The 26,455-nt window shown below is 49.8% G+C and overlaps 1 protein-coding gene across 2 annotated transcripts in view; it reads right to left on the bottom strand.

Annotated features, from left to right (window-relative positions):
- Positions 1–26,455, bottom strand: part of ABCG1 (ATP binding cassette subfamily G member 1) — a 65,638-nt gene that overhangs the window by 10,756 nt on the left and 28,427 nt on the right. The window contains exons 3-13 of one of the 2 annotated variants that reach the window (XM_066370120.1): positions 15,111–15,228; positions 13,944–14,076; positions 11,497–11,547; positions 6,655–6,800; positions 6,246–6,369; positions 5,268–5,382; positions 2,640–2,788; positions 2,368–2,469; positions 1,232–1,400; positions 281–381; positions 6–164 (exon numbers count right to left, since the gene is read on the bottom strand). In XM_066370120.1, coding sequence (XP_066226217.1) covers positions 6–164; positions 281–381; positions 1,232–1,400; positions 2,368–2,469; positions 2,640–2,788; positions 5,268–5,382; positions 6,246–6,369; positions 6,655–6,800; positions 11,497–11,547; positions 13,944–14,076; positions 15,111–15,228 — 1,367 coding nt within the window. Of the gene's footprint in view, positions 1–5; positions 165–280; positions 382–1,231; positions 1,401–2,367; positions 2,470–2,603; positions 2,789–5,267; positions 5,383–6,245; positions 6,370–6,654; positions 6,801–11,496; positions 11,548–13,943; positions 14,077–15,110; positions 15,229–26,455 lie in introns of both variants that reach the window. The other variant, XM_066370119.1, reaches the window with a different exon arrangement.

A 26,455-nucleotide genomic window follows, 5' to 3' on the forward strand; every position in this document is an offset into this window, starting at 1 on the left:
GGTACCTGCAGGGACGTGGAGGCAGCTCCAATCAGGAGGCCCAGGGACTGCGCCACCAGTGAGGTCATGGTGCCCAGTGCAGCAAACAGGACAAACCGCACGGCGTCAGATGGCTGTGACGTCATCCAGTACACGATGCTGCAGTAGGCCACTGGGAACATGATCTGGAAACACAGGGTCCATCACCCTTGCATGGAAATCAACTTTTTTCCATGCTGTTTTACAGGAGATGATGAAGAATTCTTGCCCCTCTTCAAATACACACCCTTTGCATACATACCTGGAAGGGGACATCGGCCATAGTCTTGGCCAGGTAGTAGGCCTTCAGGCTGTACCAGTAATTCAGGTGTTCCCGAAGAAACACTCCCATCTCTAGGGGAACTAGGAGCCAGGAAATGGAAAAGGGGTCAGCAACACAACCAGTGTGCCAAATATTGGCACAGATGACCTGGCCTGTGCCAAGACATGGGCCTTTCAACACTTAACAATACTTGGCGTTTGGATGAAAAAGGTAAGGACTGATTTAATAGCCTGGGAAACAATTTTTATAAACTGAGGAGCCATCGAGAGGAGAGTATCTATGAGAATACTGAAAATTATTTTAGTGATAAATATAAGCATTTTTTACTCAATTTATTCTCATTGAGTAACTGTAACAATGTGATTCTTTCCTGTGGGCAAGACCTTGCAAGCTGGTCCTGGAAATTTCAGGCGATTTAGGGAGGAGGCATTGTGGGGAGGAAGGGTTTATGCTGGAGTTCTGCTGAAGCAACGGGCTTCTACACTGTCAGCCTCAAGTGGCCAAGGGCAGCTTCCTCTGCAAATGATTTAGACTTGCACAGAAATCCATCTAAAATAGTTTTACCCACTCACTAATTTGGCTGTATCAGGGCTGTCTTAATAACTGAATGAGGTAAGCAGTAGAATTTAAGGGGCCCCTGATTAGAAAACTTTTTAGGAATTTCTCTCTCGCATCAGCCTTCCACCATGCGTAAAACTCTTCTATTAGTGATTCAATCCTTTGGCTTAAATATAGTATGCAGTTTCTTGTCTAACAAAAAATATAATAATACCTATATCTGTCTACAAGGACAAGGGTATTTTAAAAAACAAGACAATGTATGTTCAGAAAACGCACATCTTGGTTGAGCCATCATATCAGTCCCCGATTAGTGGGTTGGAATGACAGATAATGAAGGAGAGGGAGGCCTGTGGTCAGGCGGGCACTCACAGGTGAGCACGGTGGGCATGAGAGCTGCAAACATGAGGAACAGCATGGAGAAGAAGAGGAAGCCAGAGTTACTCAGGACCTTCTTGGCTTCGTTCCCAATCCCCAAGTACAGCAGGCCGATGAGGAGCCCGATGCCAATGTGAGAGGTGATCCTCAGGTGTGTCAAGACCTGGGGGCGGACATGGTTGTTATGCTCCTGGAATCTGGGGGGTCAGGCCATGACGGACACTGGGGCCAAGGCCTCCGGAGCATCATCCGTGGCCAGCCTCATACTTCATCCTTGCCCCTTCTCCTCTAGAAAAACAAGTCTCTGACCCTAAACTGGCTCTCTCTCTCTTTTGTTCTCTCTCACACACACATACACATATATAACACTGCATTGCTGTTAAAACAGAGTTGTCCAAACATGGCCAGTAAAGTCTGTCTCCCTTCAGAGCAGAAGACAAGTGACAATGATGATGGAGGAAGGGATAAAGAATGGATATATCAGAAGCCCACCCCTGAAGGACTGTAACAACACGCAGCGTGGGTTGCTATAAGCCCCCCCATTTTTCAGATTAGGTCTCAGAGGCCCAATGAGCACCCAGCCCCTCTTGGGCAGGTTGTCAGATTATCCACATTAAAGGTGCATAGTACTATGGTTCTTAACCATTCACCACTGGCAGCCCGATAAACCTCCATACCACTCCAGTGCCTTATCCCTTCTCAAGCTTTTCTGAGGGAGGACTATACTCCCTGACATCATGGTTGGCCATGTGACTTGCTTTGGCCAGAGGAACATAAGCACAAGTGACAAGTGGCCATGAAAAGTTTTATACTTGGTTTCTCCCTTGCACTTTCCCTCTCTCACAGTCTAGAAAGGAGCTGTTTCTCCGTTCGGTGCCCCAGGATAAGAAGAAACACAGCGCAGAGTCATAACACTCAGCCACCAACAGGGAACACGAGCAAGACATAAATACTGTATTTACTGTTGCGGCGCCTGACATTTAGGGAGTGTTTGTCACAGCAGCATCACAGAGTGAAAGCTGACTAATGCGAATGGAGGAACAACAGTCTGAATGCTCAGTCAGGAGGGATACACCCAAAAATGACCTGCAGCTTCCTTTGTCACAAGAGATGAGTGCAAACACGCTTACTGAATCCCTCATGATGCTCAGGAAAGTCCTTTTGAACAGGATGCAGAACTGGGTGAGGCAGCTGGCGGAGAAGCTGTGACAGCCTTCCATGGAAGCAGAGTCCTGAGGACACACCAAGAAGGAAGAGGTTGTGAGACCCCTCCCTGCCCATGACACATTTCCCCACAGATAAGAAAGAGTGCCATGCCATGGGGGGCAAAATGCTGAGCGCTTCCCTGGGCTGGGGGTGGGATTACCTTTCTCAGCCCCTTCAATCGTTTTGCCTGCTTTACCTCTTCAGAGGGTCGGTGCCAAAGGAAGGGGTTCACTTCGGCATCCCCCCCAGCCTCTCTCCTGTAGTCCGAGTCGCACATGCCCTCGCGGATGGCTCTCACCAGGCGGCTATTCTGGTCACCGTACTCGCCAGACGCCACCTCCATGACTGCATGAGACACAGGTGTGTGTGGTCAGCCAGGCCCCATCCAGGACAGGCGCCCGAGATCGCCAATGTGAACAATGGGCCTCTGCCATGTTGGCCACTCCAGAGCCACGACTCCTGTGAGAATGTCTTTAACTGACTATATACCAGCTGCATGATGATGATCACATGATAAAATCATTTAGCAAGCAATGTTCTTTCAGCTCTCTCACCCCCCAACAAGATCATTTATCACATCAGGAGCCTGGGAATGAAAGGAACCAGCTTTAACATAGCTGCGGCAGTATGTATGATGAGAGCTTCAGCACACGGAAAAAGGGGTGCCCAGGCCTGCCATGTGCTTGGACCTCTCAGGGCATTGAAGTCTGGGACCATCAGCCCTACCTCTCAGATCCCCAGGGAGTGTCTCCTCCACCCACCCTGGGATTGCTCCCATTGTCCTTTCTTGGCCCCCAGCGGCAGGCCTCCTCCGCACTCCAAACTCATTCAGGGTTTCACTCTGCCCCATTCCTCTCCTGGTTCCCCCTTGCTGTTCGTAGTGACTGTTCATCCTTCCTGTCGCCCCCATGCTCTTTTCTTGTCTGTCTGTCCTCTCCTTCCTCATGTCCCCACCCCCACCCCCGGTCCTGGCCCCTCACCTCAATGACATTTTAGCTAATGCCCAAAGTTCCAAGGCTGGATTTCAGGTTGTATCCCCCTTCCCCGACAAAACCAGCATGCTGCTTTCCCCAAGCCCTCTAGATCCAGTTGTAAACCAGGACACAGGGGTCCCACCAGAACATCATCAAGGATACACACAAGCTCAGCACGGCCTGGTCTGCTGGTCACTCATACCCACCTCTCCAATGGCCACTCTCTGTGCACCTCTAGTCCTTTCTCCAGCTGATACCCCTACCCTTTCTGGGGCTCCCTCGAGGCCCTATGTACCCTGTTTCTCCTCCTGTCTGTCCTTCCCTCTGGGTTCTCACCCCTTTGCAGGCTTTGAACTTCACTACCCTCCCCTTGCTCAGCACACCTGTCCCAACCATTTTTCTCTCTCATGAACAAATATGTAACTATAAACTACTCATTCTGGTGCCTTTAAACAAAGCTCTCTGTCCCCCTCACCTTCTGGTTCTCACCCTATCACTTCTGTAAGGGAAGCATTTCCCAGGAACACATTTTGGGAGATGCTGTTATAGAAAATATGAAATCCTGGGAGTGTGGCCAGATGTTTGAAAGAAAAGCAACTGAGTGAGAAAGGCTGGTGACAAGTAGATCAAGTGGGAGGGCTGCAGTGGGTTGAATAGCATTACCCAAATATTCAGGTCCACCTAGAACCTCAGAATGGGACCTTATTTGGAAAAGGTCCTTTGCAGATGTAATTGGTCTTGAGGTGAAATTATCCTGGATTTAGGATGGGCCCTAAATCCAATGACTAGTGTCCTTATAAGCCCAGGAGAGGGCACAGACACATAGAGAAAAATGCTGTGTGAAGACAGGGACAGAGACTGAAGTGATGAGGTCATAAGCCAAGGAATGCTGGAGCCACCAGAAGCTGGAGGACCCTGCCAACACCTTGACTTCTGGCCTCCAGAACTATGAGAGAATGAATTCCTGTTGTTTTAGTCCACCCAATCTATGGTGCTTTGTTACAGCCACTCCAGGAAGGCAGGGTGTGATGGCATAGACTGGACCCCAAGTTCAGTGGCTGGGGGGCAGAAGGCAGAGAGGGTGCCCTGGGAGCAAGCAGCGTCCAGGCTGAGAGCTCACAGATCACAGGCCTATGCGAGTGAGGATGCAGTTGGCTGTTAAGCATCACAGCCCGCCGTCGACATGGAGAGACAAGCAGCTGGGACCATTAGCCTGACAGCTGGACTTCAAGTTCACCTTTTTTTTGTTATGTTTGGTCAAAATTTAAATCAGCATTTTAACAAATCCATTAATCAAAACCATTTTTAAAAGGTTCTTTCTTTCTTTCTTTTTTAAAGATTTTATTTATTGATTTTAGAGAGAGGATAGAGAGAGAAAGTCAGGGAGATGAACAGGAAGCATCAGCTTGTAGTAATTGTTTCTCGTATGTGTCCTCATTGGACAAGCTCAGGGTTTTGAATCAGCGACCTCAGCATTCCAGTTGACACTTTATCCTCTGTGCACCACAGGCAAGGCAAAGGGTTATTTCTTATTAGGACTAACTTCCTTTAAACCAGCTTAACATAAAAATGTTAGAAAATATCGCTCCGAACAACAGCTCCCTCACTATATAGTTGCCAGATCTTTTATCTGGAGGAAAAATAACCTCTTTTTCTCTGTCTTTACAAGTTCCTCCACAGGATGGCACTTGAGCTCTCTGTGGAATATTCAAGTAATTCCTGACTGGGAGCTCTGGTTTAAGTAGAAACCCACCAGGAATGGTAAAAATTAAAAAACACACACACAAAAAACAAACAAACAAACAAACAAAAATATCCTTCCTTTTCTTTCCCGTCAGGTCTCTACTTACCAAAATCGGCTGGGTTGTGGTAGGTTGGGCAGTTCAGACCTAAATCCCTCAAATACGGTACAAGATTGGAAACTTTCCCCCGGTACACACATTGTCCTTGACTCAGGACATAGAGCTGGAAGAAAGCAAGAAGAGGTAAGCATCAACCTTGCCTGCCTCTATAAAGTAACAGGTGCCTTCAGCCCACCCACATCCACCCACCCATTGGTTACCACCTACTCAGCCATACTTCCAGTCCTCCATCTACCCACCCACCCACGCATCCATCTACGCATCCACCCTCCATCCACCCACGCATCCACCCTCCATCCACCCATCCATCCATCCATCCATCCATCCATCTATCCCACCCATCCATCTCTATTCTCTATCTATCTATCTATCTATCATCTATCTACCTATCTATCATCTATCTATCATCTGTCTGACTTTCCTCTTTCTCTCTACATTACTTCCCAAAGACTGTTAAAGTTCACATGGAAATCCATAAGACAAGGAAAACTGAGGATATCATGAGGTCCTGAATTATTTTTATTATATTGCCTTTTTTTTTTTTTTTTTACACTAACCAAGCACCTACCTGCTCAGGAAAGATTCTAGAGCCATATATATTGAAATTCTTGAGACATTTTCTTTTTTGCTCATAATAATATCAAAACCTAAGGTTTATACACATGATATTCATACAAATAACCTGACATCTAATTCAGTAAAACCGGTATTTCTCTATTGTAACGGGAGCTAATGAAGCCTCAGCAAGGTCAGTGATTCACCTTAGTTCTTGTGGCCACACACCCACCCCAGAGAGAGGACACTGGCCAGCTGTTCCTACCCCTTTCTTGGCTGCTATGGCTTAAACATCTTATGAAACCTAACACTGAAGGTCACTCAGCAATGAAGATGACCCCATGAACTCAGGGGAAGCCGAGTACCCAGAATTCGGGTTCACTGGTTCCAATCACAGCAGGGTCTGCATACCTGGTCAAATAGCTCGAAGAGCTTGGCACTGGGCTGGTGGATGGTGCAGATGATGGACCTCCCTCCCTGCGCCAGCCCCTTCATCAGGGAGACCACCTGGAAGCAGGAGGCGCTGTCCAGGCCACTGCAAGTCAAGGGGCACTATGAGATGTTTGCGGGACCCACAAACCATGCCCACATTCAAAGTACGCTAGGTAGGTCTGTGTACAGCCTGAGCCCAGGGGTGTCTCCTTGTTTCAGACAGGGAGCATGGGGCAAGGCAGGCCTCTGTTCTGTGACCCCAAAATAGAAGCAAAAAAAGACAGGGCAGGCAGGGCTCATGCCTCCCCCTCCTGAAGCTACAGTGGGGGCCCCTATAAAACCTGCTGGCAGAGAGGTCAGGGTTCTTCCCCCCGCTGCTCCTGAATACCTGGTTGGCTCATCGAAAAACATGACGGGAGGGTTGTTCACCAGCTCCAGGGCAATGGCCAGGCGCTTCCGCTGCCCACCTGAGAGGCTTCCAGTCCGCGTGTTGGCACAAGGCAGCAAGCCCAGAGCTGTCAGGATCTCTTTGACCTGAGGGAAGTGGCAGAGTCAAGAGTGGTCATCAGGGACTTCCCATCACATGTCACCTCCAGCGCCCACATGAAAACCTGCTGCTACCCCACCTCGCTCCCAGGAACACAGAGACTGATGCAAATCCCACCGCGGCTGTCCATTTACATGTCGAAGGTCCTGACATGGGCCCGGCAGGCTAAAAGCAGTGGTGAATAGGACCGCCTGCATGGAGTCCATGTCCTGCCTTCTGCTATGACTCTCTCTTATAAGCCTAGCTCAGAGTCAGGTCAGGGAAGGTGTGTGGTAAGCATTGTAAGCATCTGTAGAATGGGTAGATTGATGAACACATAGATGGACAGATGACCAGGTTTCTGACCAGCACAAAGGGAGGGCCACCAGGTGAAATGAGATAATAAATGAAAGTGTTTGGCACACGTAAGTGTTTAATTGACAGCAGCTATTAATGACACCATTACTAGTAGAGCAACTCCTGTAGACACACAACCATATAGCCAGTCTGCTTGGAAAGAAGGAATGGAGACCCCTTTGCACTTGGCAATAGGAAAACATGGTCTCTGAATGGGCAGCAAGACAATAAAACTGCCTGAAGCAGCCAGTCCCTCCCACGACGGCCAACTTCCCACCTGACACTCAGGCTGGCCACTGAGATTCAGACAGTCCACTGTGCACTGAGCCCTCCCTGTCTGATTGGATTATTGATCCAGTATCTCCTGGGGATCCCCCCAGAATTCGCCTGGCCATCATCCCAGCCCCTGGTGGCTCCTTAGTCCATCTGGGTGGACCTGGTCAAGCAGCTTCTCTGGGGAGATGAGGTCATCCAAAAGGAGAAAGAACTCACAAGGAAGAAAATTTCCATTCCGGCTCTTGAATTACTTTAAGCACAGTCAGTACAAAATCTGTCTCCAATGACAGACAGCTGGGACACTGCTGCTCCACAGGCTGGTCAGACAGGCCTGGGTTCCAATCCTGCTTATCCTCTCTCTTGTTCATCCCTAAACCCCATTCCACTGCCCCTTCTACAATGTAGTGCCTTTAAAGGACACTGACCCAGAAATAAGGGCAGTGAAGTCACTTAGAAAAGGTTATCAAGGTAGGGGAGGTAGAAACGGCCCATTCTGGCATACTTCCCTTTCTGTGCAGCCAGAACCACAGGCCACAGCCACAGGATAAAGGGTTGTGCTGGTTATTCTAGGCTTGGCCGGTCCATTTCCTCTGAGGCTGGCTACTCACGGCCGAGTGTCCCCAGCCCCTCTGGAGGCGGTGCTGGGGGTAGATGGAGGCCAAACGGTGCCTTCCCTTTCCCGCCCATCTGGCTTGTTTTCTCCAGTGGTCTCCCAAGAGTGACTCTTGGCAGGCTAGTTTTGTCTCAATGAGTTACGAAGAACAATATCAATATCTGGCCCCGGGGACCTTGTTCTTAAGGAAGCCCCCTCCCTGCAGGGTCTTGAGGGCTGAGGCTACTTTTCTGGGAAACCAGGAAGGCTTGACAACACAGTCCACTCTGGCCAGAACATTCCAACCTATTGTGCTTCCATGCAGCGAGTTGGAGGGAAATGAGTCAGGGCATCTGACAAGTTTGTTGTCCTTAAAATAATCACACAATCCTGTTGATAGATCCCTGGCGGAGATGGGACCTCCACATAGCTGAGGACCAGGAGGATGAGCTGGTGGGCCCAGACTGTGGACTTCCAGCAAGGAACATATTCAGGACCCAAGCACACTTGTCAGCTCTGCAGTGGTGGCTCATTGCCTTGTTCAATCAGACAAATCTGGACAGAGGTGCAAGGCTCTCATTCCCTGGGGATGACTGAGCCACACAGTCCAGGGAAGACCCTGATTGGCTGAATGTAAATTCAGCAGAGAACAGCACATGGCACCTTCTGGTCTGTGCCTTAGGCCAGGCACATGGAGGACATGCACTCAGGCAGGCCCTCCCAGGAGATACCTCCATTCCCTATCTAGAAAGCTACCATCCACCTGTCCCTTCTGCTTAAGCAGGCAGAGTAGGTTCCTGTGGCCTTTCCTCAAGGCCTGGACCAGTTACTTGGGGCCATTGCTGCCAGCGCTCTGGGCTTCTGTCTGTAAGGAGGGAATAGAAGGCCAGATAAACAATCAGGGTGCCCAGCGCACGTGCTTTCTCGGGGATGCCAGCCAGGGGGAGAGGTGTTCCCTGGCTTCCAGAACACGGAGTACCAGGGACGATGAGAGGAACAACCACGCAGGGCCCTCCTTTCTGTTTCCCCACAAAACAGGTTAAGGAGCAGATCACATAGCTGACACCTTACTCTGCTTCCCTTAGCTAAGATCCCCTTGGAACTGCCCTTGGGGTGAAAGACTGGGCAGCCGCCACTCTCTGATGCCAGAGAAGGAAGCTTTGCTCAGTGCCCACAAGGGGTGCAGGGCAAGACTTTTCAAGGCTGGAAAACCAAGGTGAACCCCGTCCATGGACCAGGGCCTTCAGGGCAGCATGGGGCTGAATTACACGATGCCAGCCATGTGGCTGGGTCTGGGAGCTGCCTCTGAAGGTCTTGACATAAACAGACAAAGCTGGCAAAACAGACAAAGGAGGTAAAAGGAGAGCTGGTTGTGCTTCTCAAAATAGAAAGGCAGCAGGGAAACATGTACCTGTCCCCCCAGCCTGCCAGCACAGGCCCCCTTCCTCAGCCCCCTTTGCCCACACAGACAGCCTGGACCATGTGGGTCATGCTATAGGGAAGTCTTCCATGGCCTACTAATGGATCATGCTGTTCTGCACAGGTCAGACATGTTAAAGGCATTACCTAAATCAGCCTCATGCTGCCCCAAAGGCAGGGGAGCCTAGCCTTCCATCCCTTCATTACAGATGTAAGCCCAGAGCACTGCAGGCAGAGGCTCGAGGTTATCCAGTGGGACCTGGGAGGCCAGGGCTAAAGGGACTCCCCTTTGCCACACTGTGTTACAATTGAGCTGTTTTCATTGAATCAAGTTCCCTCCCTTCCTTCCTTCCTTCCTTCCTTCCTTCCTTCCTTCCTTCCTTCCTTCCTTCCTTCCTTCCTTCTTTCCTTTCTTGTTTCCTTTCTTCTTTCTTTCTGAGAAAGGAGGGGAGATAGACTCCCGCATGCATCCCAACTGGCATTTACCTGGCAACCCCGATCTTGGGCCAAAGCTTGGATCAACAGAGCTATTTTTAGTGCCTGAGGCAGACACTCAAAGCAACTGAGCCACTGGTTGTGAGAGGGAAGGAGAGAAGAGGGAGAGGGAGGGGAAAAGAAGCAGATAGTCACTTCTCTTGTATGCCCTGACTGGGGATCGAACCAGGACATCCACATATTGGGCCAACGTTCCTTCCATTGAGCCAACTGGCCAGGGCTTCAAGTTTTCCTCTTTACTGCACTTGAAGCTGGGGGTTCCTGTGGGTGATGCCTACAACCTTCAGTTGACGAGAGAAAGAAACACACGTTGTTTCCATGTTTTCCATGTCTCTGCTTTTGTTTCCATTAAATGTACTTATTCTTTTCCAACTCAGAAAAGAGTTCTATGTGATACATCTACAGCAGCAACAAAGTTCACTGGTCACAGAAATGGGTCTCTTCCATCTACACTGTGCAGTTAGCCCTCCATGAAGGGTTGAACCGTAAGAGTTCTGAAGGGTGCAGTGGGGCAAGGAGAAAGGACAGGGAGGGAAAGGAGGAACCTGAAAGATGTCAGTATTTCTTTTCATGCCAAGGTGGTCTATGTTTATGTAACAGTAACTATTATGTGGGACAGGAAAGGGAACAGCGGTAAATAGAATTGCTAGTAGAATCTCCTCAGCATGTTTCACTGTATCCAATTAGTCCTCCCCTTTTCCATCAAAACATGAGGAGCCACCTTGCACCACTGGGGCTAACCCTGCATGCAAACTCTGCTCTTTCCACTGCAAGGCTGTGGCCCTGCAAGGGCCTTAGAAGACAAGATAATGTTTTATAAGAAGAATTTCTATTCTTATAGTGAAAATCCCACTGGTGCTCACCATGGAGCAGTGAAGACAGAAGCTGAGTTTCCCTAAGATGTGTGTAAATATCGATTGGGTCCCCCAACAAAAAATGGGGCATATCTGGAGCTCCCCGCTGGGTCTGCTTACCCAGCACCCTCCCTGCTCCTGGGATCTGGGGAATTGAAGGAGCCATGCAAGGGTTAGAAGGTCTTACTCACCCTGGAAACTTGTTCATTTTATTTTGAAAAGGCTGGTTAATAACACGTGAGAATCAAATTTCTTCTGGCAAGTGTATGTGCGTGGGTGGAGGCTGGTTATTTTTAAATGAATGACTAACCATCTTCATTGTTAGTATTTTATTTAAAACAATTGAGCAGAAAGCATATTAAACATGAAAAGGGGCAGCGCCTGGGCTGACCCTGAGGTCTGGCCTCCTGACCACCTCAGCCCACAGGCTGGTGTCCTGCTGTGTCCTGCTTTGTCCTTGCTCTGTTTGTATGGCAGTGCCAGGATGGGGGGAAGTGGGAGGAGGGGTCAAGGCTGTGGCTCTTGCAGAGAGTGGCCACTCCCGGCTGCCAGGCTAGAGCGCAGCACACTGAGATGTCACAGTTCTCCTCCCCCACACAAGGCAAGCAGACAAACCAAGAAAACCAGTGCCAAAAAGTCCCCACACATGTGTTTGCCAAATGGAGTTTAGGCACTTTCTGGGCCAGTTGTGACCCAAAAGCACACACTTACCATCTCCTTTCTGCCTTCATCTTTCTCCTGGAGCTTCAGATGTGCAGACACCTGCAGGGGATGAGGAATACAGTGTGGAGTGGGAACCGACAACCCTCAGCAGGGCAAACCTCACAGGCTATATATCATAGGCCAAGAGCCCCAGAGCTGGAAGAAAATCCTCAGAAGAGGTCTTGGTCTCCTGTCTCCCTTGGCTCAACGAAGGTGGGGACTAGGAGAGCACTGCGTGTCTGGGGCGCTCCCCGCTCTCTCTGTTGAATCTGCTGCTGTGTCCATTGGAGAAGTTAGATGTTGTGGGCAACTGAGAGATAAGGAGACCCCAGGCCTCAGGGGCATGAAGGCTAGTGGTATATATACATACTTAGGAATCTCACAAGTCACCTGTTAAATCATTGATAGCTTAAAACGATCCATTTTTCATTACAGAGTACTTGGGAGCATTTACACCACAGAAATTGGCAAGTGCTATGTATCAGGACTCCAGTTATATTGTTGTTTTATTTGAGATTCTGTTTGGCAGCACACTCCAGGGCCCCTGACCCGGCTCGGAAAAACCCTGAGTAGTCAGCATCATGCTCAGTGTCGCCTTGGTTCTGCTCTGCCAACTTCTGTAGCTTTGGGAAACATGGAACCTCAGTTTCCTCACAAGCACATGGTGAGGTGACAACCTGCCCAGCAGTGAGCTGGTGAAGTTGCCATGAGGATCAATGACAGACTGAGATGCAGGGGAGAATGGAGAACAGGCCACAGTTCCAGCATCAGACAGGGCCAGGCCTAGGTAGCTCAGTTAAGACAGCTGCTTGCCCAGTGACATCAAGTGTTACTTCTCAGTAGGCCTAGTGGTTGTGAGGGTCAGAAGCAGCACGTGAAAATGCACACTCAAGGCTGGGTGCCAGGATCATTCCTGTGTGTGTGATAAGACCTCAAAGAATAAAAGATATCACGGCTTCAATTGAAAATCTCATTTAATTTAATTCTGGGAATAAATGGATTTCATAGCAGAGCCTGGTGAGAAGTTAGGAGGAGGGGGAAGATGACAACAGAAGTCACCAAAAGTTTGCAAAAGAAAGCAGCAACTGAGCCAGAAATCAAAGTGAAGTTTCTCCCTGGTCCCCTGAGATGAAATGAAGTGGCAAGTCAGGAGTCAACAGGGGATGCTTAAAGTTCGTATCTGCAAACTTACTATTCTGTGTGCCACTCCTCCCAAGTTCCCAGTGCCCTCGTCGGACACTGGTTTGGAAGCCAGATAAACAATCAGGGTGCCCAGTGCGCGTGCTTTCTCGGGGAGGCCAGCCAGGGGGAGAGGTGTTCCCTGGCTTCCAGAACACGGAGTACCAGGGGCGATGAGAGGGACAACCACGCAGGGCCCTCCTTTCTGTTTCCCCACAAAGCGGGTTAAGGAGCGGATCACATAGCTGACATCTTACTCTGCTTCCCTTAGCTAAGATCCCCTTGGAACTGCCCTTGGGGTGAAAGACTGGGCAGCCGCCACTCTCCGATGTCAGAGAAGGAAGCTTTGCTCAGTGCCCACAAGGGGTGCAGGGCAAGACCTTTTAAGGCTGGAAAACTAAGGTGGACCCCGTCCATGGACCAGAGCACAAGGCAGACAGGCTGAGAATGTCACAGAATGTGCCAGAAGTGGCCCAGAGGCCCTGTTACAGCAGATGAGGAAAAAGCAGAAAACCCAAGCATTGCCACAAAACACATTATGATGAGCAAAGGGCGGCTGAGGGGCCTTCTTGTCTCTTCTCACTAAGAGACATTGTTGTAGCTCTCGCTGCCCACACCTGGGTCAAAGTGGTCCCTGTTGGTGTGGGCTGGGACTTTTAAGAAAGTGGCCCTGGAAGTCCAGGTCAGGGCACTTGGCTTGGTTGTGGTCTGCTCAAAGAGCATGGGGACCAGGCCATCTGAACCCCGATGATTAGGATCCTGGGCTAGCAGCTCTACCCTGGAGGCTGCCTCTCTTACGTGCTCTCGCAGAATTCCATGTCTGATGACTGCCAGGCTATGTGAGTGCAGGGCCTGGGACCCAGCAGGTGGGCAGGCAACACTGGTTCACTCCCCCACCCGGCAGGCAGGTGAATTAGAGGATGAGACCCTCGGGGTCTTAACCCTACACCAGGCTGACTGAAACCTGGGCCCAAAGCCACAAAGAACTGAAGGACAGCTGATGGGAAGAGAAGACCCTTAAATGAAGGGGGTAGGACTATGGTCATCTTAGCAGGGGTCACCACATCAGTCGGGTCAATAACTTTCTCAGGAATTCAACCTTAATTTTGCCTTTCAAGGTTTATGAGAACCCAGAGTTGAGGGGTTTGTTTTCACTGGAGCTGTCCAGAAAGCATGGCCAGTGTCAGAATTCTGCCGGGGGAGGCGGGGAGCCTGGCAGAGCCCCAGGCCCACGCTGAGTGCAGCTCCTGCTAACAGAGGAGGGGTACATTGCTCACCATCATAGCCTCCTGGACGGTGAGGTGTGGCAGCAGCATGTCATCCTGCATGATGTAACAGGACACCTTCCGGAAGCAGCGCAGGTCCCGGGGCATGCCGTTGATGAGGACGGCCCCCTTCATGCCGGTCTCCCTGAAAGGCCAGGAGAGGACTCAGCCCAGCTCCTCTTCCCCCACCCCTCCAGGGCTGTGGAGGGCCTGAGAGAGAGGCAGCCTCTCCTGGCACCATCCCAGCTGGACCATCTGCCATAGAGACATGGGGACAGGATGCACGGAGACCTGGTGCAGCCCTACCACTCACAGGAATGAACTGCACAGAGAAAATGCCCAGAAAGGGGAAGGTGGAGGGCCGCCTCCCGGGATGGCATGTTTGTAACAAGTGCCCATAAACAAGCAGAGATACTCATGGATGCTCCTTCCTGTGGCCACAAGGTCAGATGTTCTCCCCTGGCTTCTCGAGAAGCGGGGTTCCCAAGATTGGCTTCTGAGCAATCCTGTGTGTGGCCGAGGCTACACTGGCTGCCCCGAAGGCTGTAACTCCATACTCAGGGGTGTTGCCACTACATCTAAACCAGTTCCTGATTCCTGACTCTGATGCTGCCTGGGAAGGAACAGAGCAGGGTCCCTGGGCTCATGTGACTCAAAGAGGAGGAGGCTAGCACCCTGGACCCACTCAGCCGTGTGCATGGTCCTTCTCTACCAGGAAGGGTGTTTTCTGTGACCAGAGTGGACAGGTTGGGGCATCCCTTGTGTCCTTTAGAAACAGAAGGGGCACAGCCCTGCCAGCCACAGTCACTCCCACCCCCACACACATGTGCATTCCTACTCCCCAAGGCTCTTCTGAGTGCAGCAGCTCAACCTGGGGAGGCGGCGGGAGCCATAGCCTTTCTGTCCCCTGACCTCCCCACCCTGAGCATCCGTCTCCACTATCATGCTGCAGCGAACAGGGACTGCCTTTTGATGCCTTCAATGTCATTTTCTTTCCTGGGCTGTTTCTTCACAGATTCTAAAGCCCCTTAAGGCTTCCTCCCAGCCCAGGCTTCATTGGAGCCATACAAAACCTTAAGAAGTGAGTGACAGAATGGACTAAAGTGGCCTCACTATTCATATTGTTGCCACAGTGCCACATATGGTGAGGGCCTCGTTCTCCTCAGCAAGTGTGCTCACCTGTATCCGGCCAAGATGTTCATGAGCGTGGACTTCCCAGCCCCGGAAGGACCCATGATGGCCACCAGCTCCCCACTGTTGAATTTCCCAGAAATTCCTTTCAGAAGGGTTTTGTACCCTGCAAAAAAAATCAAATTGCATTCATTAACTATCACAGGACCTGTTGGTTCCACCCCCAGGGCTATATAGGTAAATACTCATACACTTGGCCATGGAACCCAGGCCAACGGCGAGATTTTGCACACCACTGTCTACTTCCTCAATTGCATTTCATGGGTTATGCTAATGACACTTACCAGGAGCTGTATAATGCTTTAGACTATATGGAAAGCACTTTCACACATACTATCTAGGGTATGAGGGGTCCACCATTCTCCTTTCAGAATGAGGAAGCAGGTCCCAGGGCGCCTGGGGGACTCACCCAGGCCCTATAGCCAGTGTGAGCAGATCTGATCCAGGCTCACTGCACTGGCCACATTGCTTCTGCCCTCCCCCATAGTTAATTAAGTGATTAATCTGTTATTGCATTTATGAATTTTTATTTATAATTTATATAAATATAAATTATTCATATAGGATGTAGTCATAAATCATTACTCTATAATAGTCAACTAATTAATATGTTAATTAATTGATACCATTTTGCAGACACATCAAAGTGCTTTGGAATTTCTGCCAAGTCTCCATCGGAGAACTTTTTAAAAGGACAGAAAATCTACACACCCGAACAGAGCCTCGTGGGTTTTTCCTCTTTTTTTGAGTAGACTGTTCAAAATATGAGATAAAGAATAAAATAGAAGATACTGGATTCGTGGACAAAGACATTTCTCAATTTCTGAGAAACACTCCCAGAATGTACCCTTAAATGATCAGTACCATGAAAACACAACATTTTAGCTCCCACATGATGTTCAGGGGGTCCGATGAGAAAGGGGGGGCACCCCTCCAGACTCCACTCTCTCTCCAGTCTGAGGTTTGATGCTCCCTGCACCCAAACCTGTATGTTTATTTGAGCCCCAGCCAGGGTCTGGAGAGTTCTTGTCTTTCACAGATAAGACACCTGAACACCCAACCTGTCACCAGGTGCCACCTTGATTTAGACAGAAAGTCCCCAAGGCCTGTTTAATCAGGCACAGAGAAGCGGAAACAAAGGCAGGAAGCATGTGGCCCTGTGATCTGGCTCATTACGGAGAGTGACAGTCACCTGGGGGGGCTGAGATAGCTGTCCCGGAGGGAAAGAGGCAGAGGAGCAAACGAAGGGCATCTAGAAGAACTGCTCAGAACTGCCAATGAGCTAGATGCCTACCATTGGGTGTCCATGATGAGGGGTCAGCAAACATTGGCAGGTGAGAGTTAAAGGGGAGGGGATGGGGGCCCCAAAGGACTGTGAGCCCCTCAGTGGACAGGCAGTCAGAGGAGCCGAGGGGCAGCAGAGACCCCTTCCCTGCCAGGTCAAGCTCCCAGTGCAGCAGATTCCAAATAAGGACGGAGCTCTGTTGGGCTCTGGTACCTGGTCCACAGAGGACCTGCCTGACATCACCGAGGGACCATTAAATGGCAGACATGCCAGAAGCCTGCTCATTACTGGCCTCTTGTTGGTTCAGGTCCAGAGCAGGGTTACTTCCGAGCAAACCCTCCTATAAGCTATTTCTTCTCAAAGTTGGAAGCTGATTTACTTTTAGAATGTTAGAGTTTCACAAAGAGCCTGTCCATATGACCTGAATCTCAAGGGCCTGAGGTTCCTGAAGTTCAGTAATGGTGAGATTAAAGGAGACATTAGAGCAAGACTTCTTCTCCTAAAGGCCAGCCAGCCAGCCCCAGACTGAGGGCCCGACATGAGCCCGGACATCTGATAACTGCCCCTCCACACCTCATTTTGCCTCCCAGCTCCATTTATTATTGCCCTGGTGCATCAGCTCCATGATGACATGACCAGAACTGTCTCCTAATCACCATGTCTGTGTGTAGAACGGTGCTTGGCATGTCGTAGTCACTTTAAAAAAGTGTTTATGGAATTAATGAACAGAAGGTGAACTCTGCATAAGTAAATTTAGAATCACAGCCACTGTCTTGGCCACCATCAATTTGCTTAGAGCTTCTTTTCAGGCCATTGACCCCAACAGGACCCTTCTGGGCTTCAGACCAGCGTGTGCTGGGCCACAGCCTCTGCCAGCACAGTTGAGAGGTCTGGGCAGCCAGCTCCCTCTACTCATTCCCCTGCCTATTAATCGCTATGGTCAGCTCAACTCAGAAATATGCATTTGGTCTACTCTTGCGTGAAATATTTAAAAGAGGACTGGAAGAAATTACACACTTTTCCTTCCTCCTAAATGAAATGTGCTGGGTCAGCAAAAAAATTCCCAGGAGCCCCTGTGGGTTCAACTCTTCAGATGGTCCTTGAGGTCAACACACAGGGTTGAGTATTGCTGTGCAATGCATTTCAGAGGGGTTGCTGGTGTCCCTCTGTGGATGGCACAAAAATCACCAGTAAACCATTAAATAATCACAATCAAGATGTGTATTATACTTACTTCCAGGTAATTACTTTCTGATGCAAATTTTACTGAAATTTAGCATACCTAGAGAGAAGTACATAAATCATAACTGGATGCAAAGTTTGACACTCCCCCAGACTGAACTCTTGGGGAACTGGCTTCCAGGTCAGAAATGGGATGCGAGGAGCTCTGGGAAGCCCTCTCCCATCACTTCAGTGGGAAATTGCTTTTGAATCTTAATTAGAACCCTGGGGGTGCTGATTTTTAGACAGAGGAATCTATTTTTCCCAAAAGGGGAAGAAGTTCTTCCCCCCCTTGGAAATGAAGACAAAACTCCTTTGCCTGTAGAACGCTCCTCAGATAGGGAATAATGCCTCAATTATCCCATGAGCCTTGCCCTAGGAAGAGCTAACTCTTGCCCAGAACATGTGTCAGAAAATCATGGAGAAATGAAATGACTGATCATTGCATGTCTAATGTGAGCTAGTCTGTCAACACCAACAAAGTTCAGGGGACACACAGCAGCTGAGGTTTGGTAGGGTAGGGACAAATTTTCTCACTTGTAGAATGGTGCCCTTGAAGGACAGTCCTGGAGAGGAGTCCAGTGCTCCAGTGAGCACCAGCTCTGGACATGTTCACTCATGGTAAGCAGGGTGCCAAATCTGCTCACATTTTTTCCTTAATGCGGGCATCCAAAGAGCTCTTCACTCATGCAATTGACCCTCATTCTTCTGTTTCCTTCTCTTCCCATGAAACGTTTTCCAGTAAAAAAACAAACAAACAAGCCTGACCTGTGGTGGCACAGTGGATAAAGCGTCAACCTAGAAATGCCGAGGTCTCTGGTTCAAAACCCTGAGCTTGCCTGGTCAAGGCACATATAGGAGTGGATGCTTCCAGCTCCTCCCCCCTTCTCTCTCTCTGTCTCTCCCTCTCATCTCTAAAATGAATTAAAAAAAAAAAATTAAAAAAAAAAAAACAAACAAAATGATTCTTGCTGGGACATGGCCATGTCTCTGTCATTTAGGGACGACTCAAGCCCTGCACTTGTTCAGGACCCTTTCATGCGTTCTTGAGCAAATGTACATCCTCTGCCTCGCATGCTTCTCTCTACGGCTGCTTGTTAGAAAACACCCGTTTTCTAACCTGCCACCACCCGCTGCCCAACAAGAGGGATCGGAGCAGAAGTGTTTCAGAGCAGCTCACAGCACATCGGCCCCTTGGGAACCATTAGGCCTCCGATTCTGGTGACCTGCAGAAATAATAAGCAGCTTGTCTCCCAAACTCCGGTGAGTGACTCACTCACTCAGGTTTCATTTAACGAGCTGCCCTGTGGAAAGGGCGGTGAGGGTCAGTCAATCACTGGGTTTTGTTGGTGAGCTGCACCCAACAAAGGCTATTGTCTCACCATGGGGCTGGGCTGGGGCAGGTGGACCTAGTGCCCACTAGGAAGCAGGATCGTTTTGTGCTTGTTCAAATGTCAAATGCCAAGCTGGTCACTGGAGTAAGTATTCTGTTAGAGTCAATGTAGATTAACAAGGGACCCAGTGGAGCTCTGTGGGCAGATGTTGCAAAGGGTCATGATCCTGGCTCTGTTCTCCCACCTGAGAGCTCGCCAAGGTGGCCACACCAACTCCTCCTCCTCTAGGCTTCATGGAAGAGAGGTGAGTCTAGTCACAGACAAGGGGTCCCCAGTGCATAGAGAGAGGCCTGGTCTTCAGTAGGGAGATAGGGAGCTATCCGACTTCCCTGCCACACATGTTCCCCTCTTTTCTTCTCTGGGGTCGCTGTACCCATGGGGCTGGAGACAGAGTTTCACATTCTGCCTGTCCTTGTCCTAGTCAGGACCACTGCTCTCACAGAGGGGATGTAAAATCAGACCATAAAACCCCAACAGCCCCCTCACTTCACTTCACACTCAGGACATCAGTTTTCCACCCAGCCCTGTGACACTGCGCTTCCAGGCTTCTGCCTCCAGGACTAGAGAAGAAGTGTGCATTGTGGTCAACCACTGAGTCTTGTAATTTGTTACATCAGCCACAAGAAACTAATACACGCCCCTCACCCTGTGCACACTGGCTCAGCCCCTGCTAGCCTCCCAGATCCTGGTGGAGGGACCTATTTCCCTTGGAAGATTCTATCTAACATTACGTAAAAGTTATACTTTTTTAGCCAGCGAACCCTCACCAGAGGGCAGTTTGAGGGGGCAGCTCGTATTCTGAGATGGAAGCCCAGGGCTGCTCCAGAAGACATGAGAGCCACCATCTTGCACCTCTTCCAGGAGCTCTTCTTCAACACAGTGTCATTCTCGTAGTTTCCGTGCAGTCCATATGGGCACAAAGCCTGGTCAGAACATACTTCCAGAGTAGACCTCTCATAATGTGGTTGAGGGAACAGAGGCAGATCTGTGTAATTGATTATGAGGAGAAAAATGAAGGAGTTTCCAGTGGGGACCTCTGGAGAGGTTGGGGGCAGCTGGGGCCTCATTGCAGCCATGCTTATGACCAGGGAATAGCCATGGCCAGGCTGTCTACCTGTCCTGGCTTCAATTTCCCCAAAATAACAGAAGACGCCTACTCTCCAAAGCCCTTTCCAGCACTAGAAGTCTGTAGTCACATGGACTTTCTCCCCCTATGCAACCAAATGGTAGCTGAGGTGCATGTGTGGGCTACTACCTAAGTGGCCAAGGGGCGCTGATGTAAGGAACACCAGCAGGGAGTTCTCTTTGCAAGGGCATGTGGCAAGCCTTGCTATTAAGGCTGGACCCAAGTTTCTTGTCGCGCAGACCCTGGCCCAGGATTTTCTCTCAAATTACAGCCACCAGAAGTCCATCTGCTCTGGTTAGCACCAAGATACTCCAGGTCACTGTCAATGCCTGGACTCCAGGAAGGGCGTTCCAGAGAGGGAAGAGAGGCCGGAGAAGGAGTCTGCATTTTAGAGGGGCTGCTCCCATGGTTCAGGTCACCGTCCTGTGTCCATGGCTCCTGGGCATGAAAGGGCAGTCCACCTTTATTCGCTGGTGTGGAGCTAGTGGAACCCACATACACATGCACCATCCTCATGAAGTGTAATTCTCCAAAATACCTTTGTTGTCCTGGAGCTGGGGTTTAACTCCCACAGTGCAGGGGGGGCAGCTCTGGACCGCAGACATTTTAGTGGCCAGTTTAACCACGTCCTAAACTGGGTGAAAATTTGTTTTTTCTTTTTTCCCCATTAATTAAAACACATTTCTGTTTCTGGAATATTATATTCATTGGGTGAAGCTGTGAGCCTATGGGCGTGTGTCCAGAGTGAGAGGGTTGGTCAAAGTCTGGACTTTGAGCATTGTGTTTTCCCACGGCCACTGACCCTCCACATTGGCCCAACAACACGCTCTGGAACAAGAGTTTTCAGGGGAGGGTGACAGTGTGTCAAAGCATACCTGTGCCCACCACAAATCACTCCAGCACACGTACCGCTAATGCACATCTACATCACCAGTCCTGTGTCTCCTTCACAGTGACACCCTAAATGAGTAACTAGAGCAGGCGCTGTACGTGATGTCATTCTGTGCAGCCTCTAGCCCAGCAGTTCTCAATGCTGCCCGCACATGGGAACGTCCGAGGAGCTCTGATCAACAATCCTGATGGAACTGGTCTGGGATCGGCTAGGTGAGTCTGAGGAGGCCCTGATGCTCCAAATCTGGTCTAATTAACTTTGTGACCTGGGTCAGGTCCTTCAATTTTCTCAACTCATTTCCTCTTCTGCTTATGGGCAAGAAAGGAGTCTTCTCGGTCTAAAGGTGCTTGTGAAGATGAAGGATGTCATGTTGTTTGCAGCACTTCTCCTGGGTCGTCGAAAGTCTGAATAGATGGTCAGATCCGGACGAAACTTGGGTCCAATAGAGCTGAGATCCGGACAAAACATTACAACACAATGCCCACTGGGAAAGGCGAGCTATGTGACCACAACGTCCTGCACCTCAGGGAGGTACAGCTGAGCGGGCAGCCTCCTATGTGTGGACTGAGGATCCCAAGTGTGTTCTGCTGCATTTGGGGGAAGTGCTCCCACCAAGGGGCCCACCTGAGGTCAAACATTCTGTATCTAGTTGCTTAAGCGTGTCACTATCTCCAGGGCCAGAGACCATCCTGGAATGCTCTGGAAACCCTTCAAGTGCTGCTGTGTGCAAAAAATCTGCTTAGCCTTTGTGATGAGGGACAGGGCTGCCTGAAGGCTTGCCCCTGGCATCCCTGTGAGCTGACCTGCATCTGTTTTCACCCAAGAACTGCTCCCGGCTGTGATATCATTTCCTGTCACCCAGGCGAGGCAGGTCACCTGGAGCCAGCACTCCCCGGTCTGGCACTCAGAGCTGTCTGACACTAATGTCAAAACAAAAACTTGCCACATGCCACTAAACGTACACCACACACACGCACGCACACACACACACACACACACACACACACACACACACACCCATGGTCAACCAGGTCATCAGAGCACGGAGGTTGTCACCTCGCTACCTCAGCACAGGTCTTAAGACATAGATGGAAGTCATTTCCATCTGCCTGTCAGGTGGGATGCAGTTCCCACCACTAGCATTTTTATACTTCTAAAAGAAGAATTAGTCCTCTTCACAGGCTTCTAAACCTGATGGGAACAACAAAGAAAGAACTCATTTTGATTTAAATTATTTAAATTATACCAAAAGCACTGATAGTGGAGGTCAATCACCTCCAAGCATCCCATCTTAATCTGAACACGACACAGCAGCACCTGGAGTCTGCACCCAAAGTCCAGATGTCCTCTAGATGCCAGAATCGACGAGATGAGCCCTGTGGCCCTTCCCTTCCTTGCCTTCCCCCACAGTCTCAGCTCCACAGCTGGAAGTGGATCTTGGTCTAGACAAGGGCCTTCTAATCCATGCCTCAATTTCCTTTATTAAGTGGAAAAGCAACACCTGTAGATCACATTTCTTTCTTCTAAAACTCTCAGGGGTCTTTCGAGGCAACAATAACAGAAATCAGGGCTGGGAAGCCAGGCTTAATACCATCAACATGGACCTGAACATACATGTGCAGGCTTCTAAATCACATGGAACAAAAATCACTTATAAAATGAGAAGGTCACTGTTTATCTCCAAGCTGTTCAAATAGCACATCACATCTCTCTACCACGCCCCAGTGGGTGCTGGGACAGGAAGTCCATTCCGGCTTCAGGATAACAGCTATTTAATTTGTCAGACGGTGACCATTCACTCTCGGACTTTTAGCAGATGCTCTGTTCAGAAAGACAATTGGATAACAGACATAGCAGCAAGCTTTCTGGATGTTTTCCTCTAGGCATGACTTGAATGGGCTGGAAAGGGTCACTGGACCACAGCTCAAGGATGCTTTTCCACCCATGTGCACTGGTGGCCCTCACATTTGGCACTCCCCATTTGTCCCACAGTCTGTCTGCCACCAGTACACTCCCAGGTTCCGCCTCTGCCTAGACTCTAAGCAGAAGCAGCTGCTCACTCCCTCTGCCTACTTGGATCTAAGTATTTTTAACTGTAATGGGGAATCATGGCATCAATAAATATCAATATATATCACAAGAAAGGATGCTCAGTGTCCTGCAAGCACCCCAGGAGGCCAAACAAGTTCCTCTAGCCTGGTGTCCTAACAATAGCGGTTGACAAATCCCTCATCTGAAACGCTCCCCCAAGAACACTGGATTTCCTGCCTGTCTTTTGAAGCCCAGTTTCTTTGCAGATGTTTGGGCAGTGGCATGTCAGAAACCATAAAGTGGAGTCGATAAAATGTGTTTTCTCTTTTGTGTTCCCCGGGAAACCAGTCTTTGCACCAAGAGTGGTGGGCCCAGCTCTACTCTGTGCAGGGCTCTTGGCTGGGGGACAGAGAGCTGTTGATAGGATATGATGGGAAGTGTTTTAACAAAGGGCTTTGGGTGAGAGAATGACGAAATGAGCATTGTCCTGTGTCTTGCTGAACTGAGCCTGGTGTGGTTCTGGTTTATTCCCACAGTGGCTGGGGGCACCTTCTCCTGAGGGGCACCAGCTTGTCCCTGTGCTGGTCCTGTGGCCTGCTCTAGGGGACTGTCCTTGCAGATGCTGTTGCTGACCAGGTCTTTATATCTTTGCCCCTCCCTTGTGAGCTAGGCCCACATGCACTCCCTGGGAGCAGCTGCCCATGGCTGGGATCTGGATTTCAGACACCCCCTCTGCTATGTCCTGAAGCTCCTTCTATGTCCATGTCTGTGTGTTGATGTCACCTGGAAGTCAGAGCGTGCAGTTGGCAGCCCCTGGCACAAAAAAGACTTCCCAATGCTCCCCTAAACAGCAGTTTCCAAGCACCAAACTTTGCTCACTGCCACCACCACTTGGGTAAGGTGACATCAGTAGAAGAGCTTCCCTTTAATGGCTTCCCTAACCTGTCCCTAGAGTGCATTAAAATCCAAGGGGTGAACCTTAAAACCCAGAAAAAGGGCCATCTCAGGGCTTAGAAAGAGGCTGCAGGGCAGTGGGGTATAGAAAAAAGGTCTAGAAAAAAAACAGGAAACTGTCCCTGGTCATCCAAACACCTTTTCTGTTATTAAAGGTTTATCTTAGGACACAAGCTGAATGACATCACAGCCACTTTCCACAAAAGAAAGGTCACAGTAATCCCTAACCAGAAGTCACAAACGTTCAAAAGAGACACACAGGAGACCCTCCAACAGGACGACCGAGAAGTTTAGCCCAGTGGCCCCTCGGCAAGGTGGGACCCGCCCAGCACCCTGAACTGTCCACTGAGATGCGAGCTTCTTGCCTGCTCTCAGGTTTCTCAGCCTGTTAGGCCGCTTCGGACTTAGTGGGGTCTAATTTCATGAAAACCACGATCATTGCTCTAATAGATTAAATTATTGTATTCCTGGTCACAAATCCAAACTCTGAAAGAGAAAGGAAAAACAAAGCAAAAATCAGCACGTGCACAACGGGCAGCTTCCGGAGCAGGATGTGGCTGACAGCCACCTCCTCTATGGCTCCCCTGAATGTCTGCGTTAATGACATTTCTCAAACAGAAAATGGCAGCCAACAGCTCCTTCTCCTCCAAGTAGCCACATGGAGCTGGAGATAGTCAGCCCAGACACTTGCCAAATCTGTGGCCAAATCCAAAAGGTACTTTGGGGACAGATCAGAAAAAGCAAGAGGACAGCATATTTCCATGGCTGGGATTTCTGAAAACTTGGTGGCAGGCTGAGGTGGCTGGGGCCACCACCTGCTTCATGGACGTTCCCTATTGTTCCAGGTTGGACCTTCATGGGGAGGATACCATACACAAGTGCTGACCTTGTACTCATATATATTTTTTTTTTTTGTAGTTTTCTGAAGTGAGAAGTGGGGGACGGCAGACAGACTCCTGCATGCGCCGACCGGGATCCAACCAGCATGCCCACCAGGGGGCGATGCTCAGCCCATCTGGGGTGTTGCTCTGCTGCAACTGGAGCCATTCTAGTGCTGAGGAGGCCATGGAGCCATCCTCAGCGCCCAGGCCAACTTTGCACCCATGGAGCCTTGGCTGCGGGAGGGGAAGAGAGAGATAGAGAGAAAGGAGAGGGGGAGGGGTGGAGAAGCAGGTGGGAGCTTCTCCTGTGTGCCCTGGCTGGCAATCAAACCTGGGACTTCCACATGCCAGGCTGATGCTCTAATGCTGAGCCAATCAGCCAGGGCCCCTGTATTCACCATGTAAGGTAAATCAGTCTCCTCAAGGAAGGCATAACTCAGGGGTCTGCATAGCCCCAGAGTGAGTTTTGGGGTGGAGCCTCCCAGATGAGTGGGGATTTGGGTAGGATTCTGAGTCTCTCCTGCTTCCTTTTGGAGGAAGCTCCACTATCTCCCTGCAGGATCAGATCTATGTGCCCAGGCCTTGAGTTCAAGGCCTCCCACATTTGGGCCCTCCAGGCCCATTTCCCATTACCCACTACCTCAACTTCTTCTGCTCAGGGTCTCCCAAACACATCTTCACCCCACTGAGAACTCCCTCCCACCCCTCTCCATCCTCATCCCGCCTTTCTTCTGCCAGTTACGTGGCCTCCAGGGAAGAGAATGATCTGTATTGGGTGACTGGCCTCAGCTCAAATCCTGAGTCTAACTCTTGCTTATCATAGGATTTGGGACAACTTAACGTAAACTCAGTGAGCCTCTGTTTTCTCATCTGTAAATTGGGGATAACCATACCTACCTATCACTGGAGCTACAGGGAGACAAAAGAGATGAGGATTGGGAGGCATCTGGTGCATGGTGGGGCCTCAGTGAACACAGGTCCCTCCTTTTCCCACCCAAACCGAAAGCAATACCTTCCTTCTCCAACAGCTGGTTGTTCAGTTCACCAGTTTATCATTTCACCATCTTGAGTCCAAACAGCGGGCTTGAAGGCAAACCAGTTAAATCCATTCCTACCTTCCTCCTGGCCCAGTTACAGAGTTCCCTGCACCCAGCTTCCTCACCTGCAAGGGAAGGGTGATATAGCTTCTTTACACAGCTGTGGTTGGACTAAGGAAAGCAGAGTGTGTAAGGCAGGAGATGGGACCTGGCATGGCATTGGTTACTATTATTGCCTTTGTGCGGCAATCACTTCTATTGTTGGCAGGAATGCAACATAGCTCTGTCATTATTTCCCTTCTCAAGAGTCTGATGGGTCTCCCCCTAGAAGCCTGATCTTTCTGGGTCCGTGGGTGGGCCTAACACATACCGGCTATAGCATCCTTGGCCTGACTCCCTACCAAATGTCCAAGCCAGCAGTATGGCATAAGGAGAAAAGGTATGATGGCCAAGAGAAACAAAAAATCTTAAGTATTATCTTTAGTTCATCGACCATGAGACCCAGAAATAGC

This window comes from Saccopteryx leptura, chromosome 2 (genome assembly GCF_036850995.1).
Source record: "Saccopteryx leptura isolate mSacLep1 chromosome 2, mSacLep1_pri_phased_curated, whole genome shotgun sequence".
Classification (NCBI taxonomy): Eukaryota; Metazoa; Chordata; class Mammalia; order Chiroptera; family Emballonuridae; genus Saccopteryx; species Saccopteryx leptura.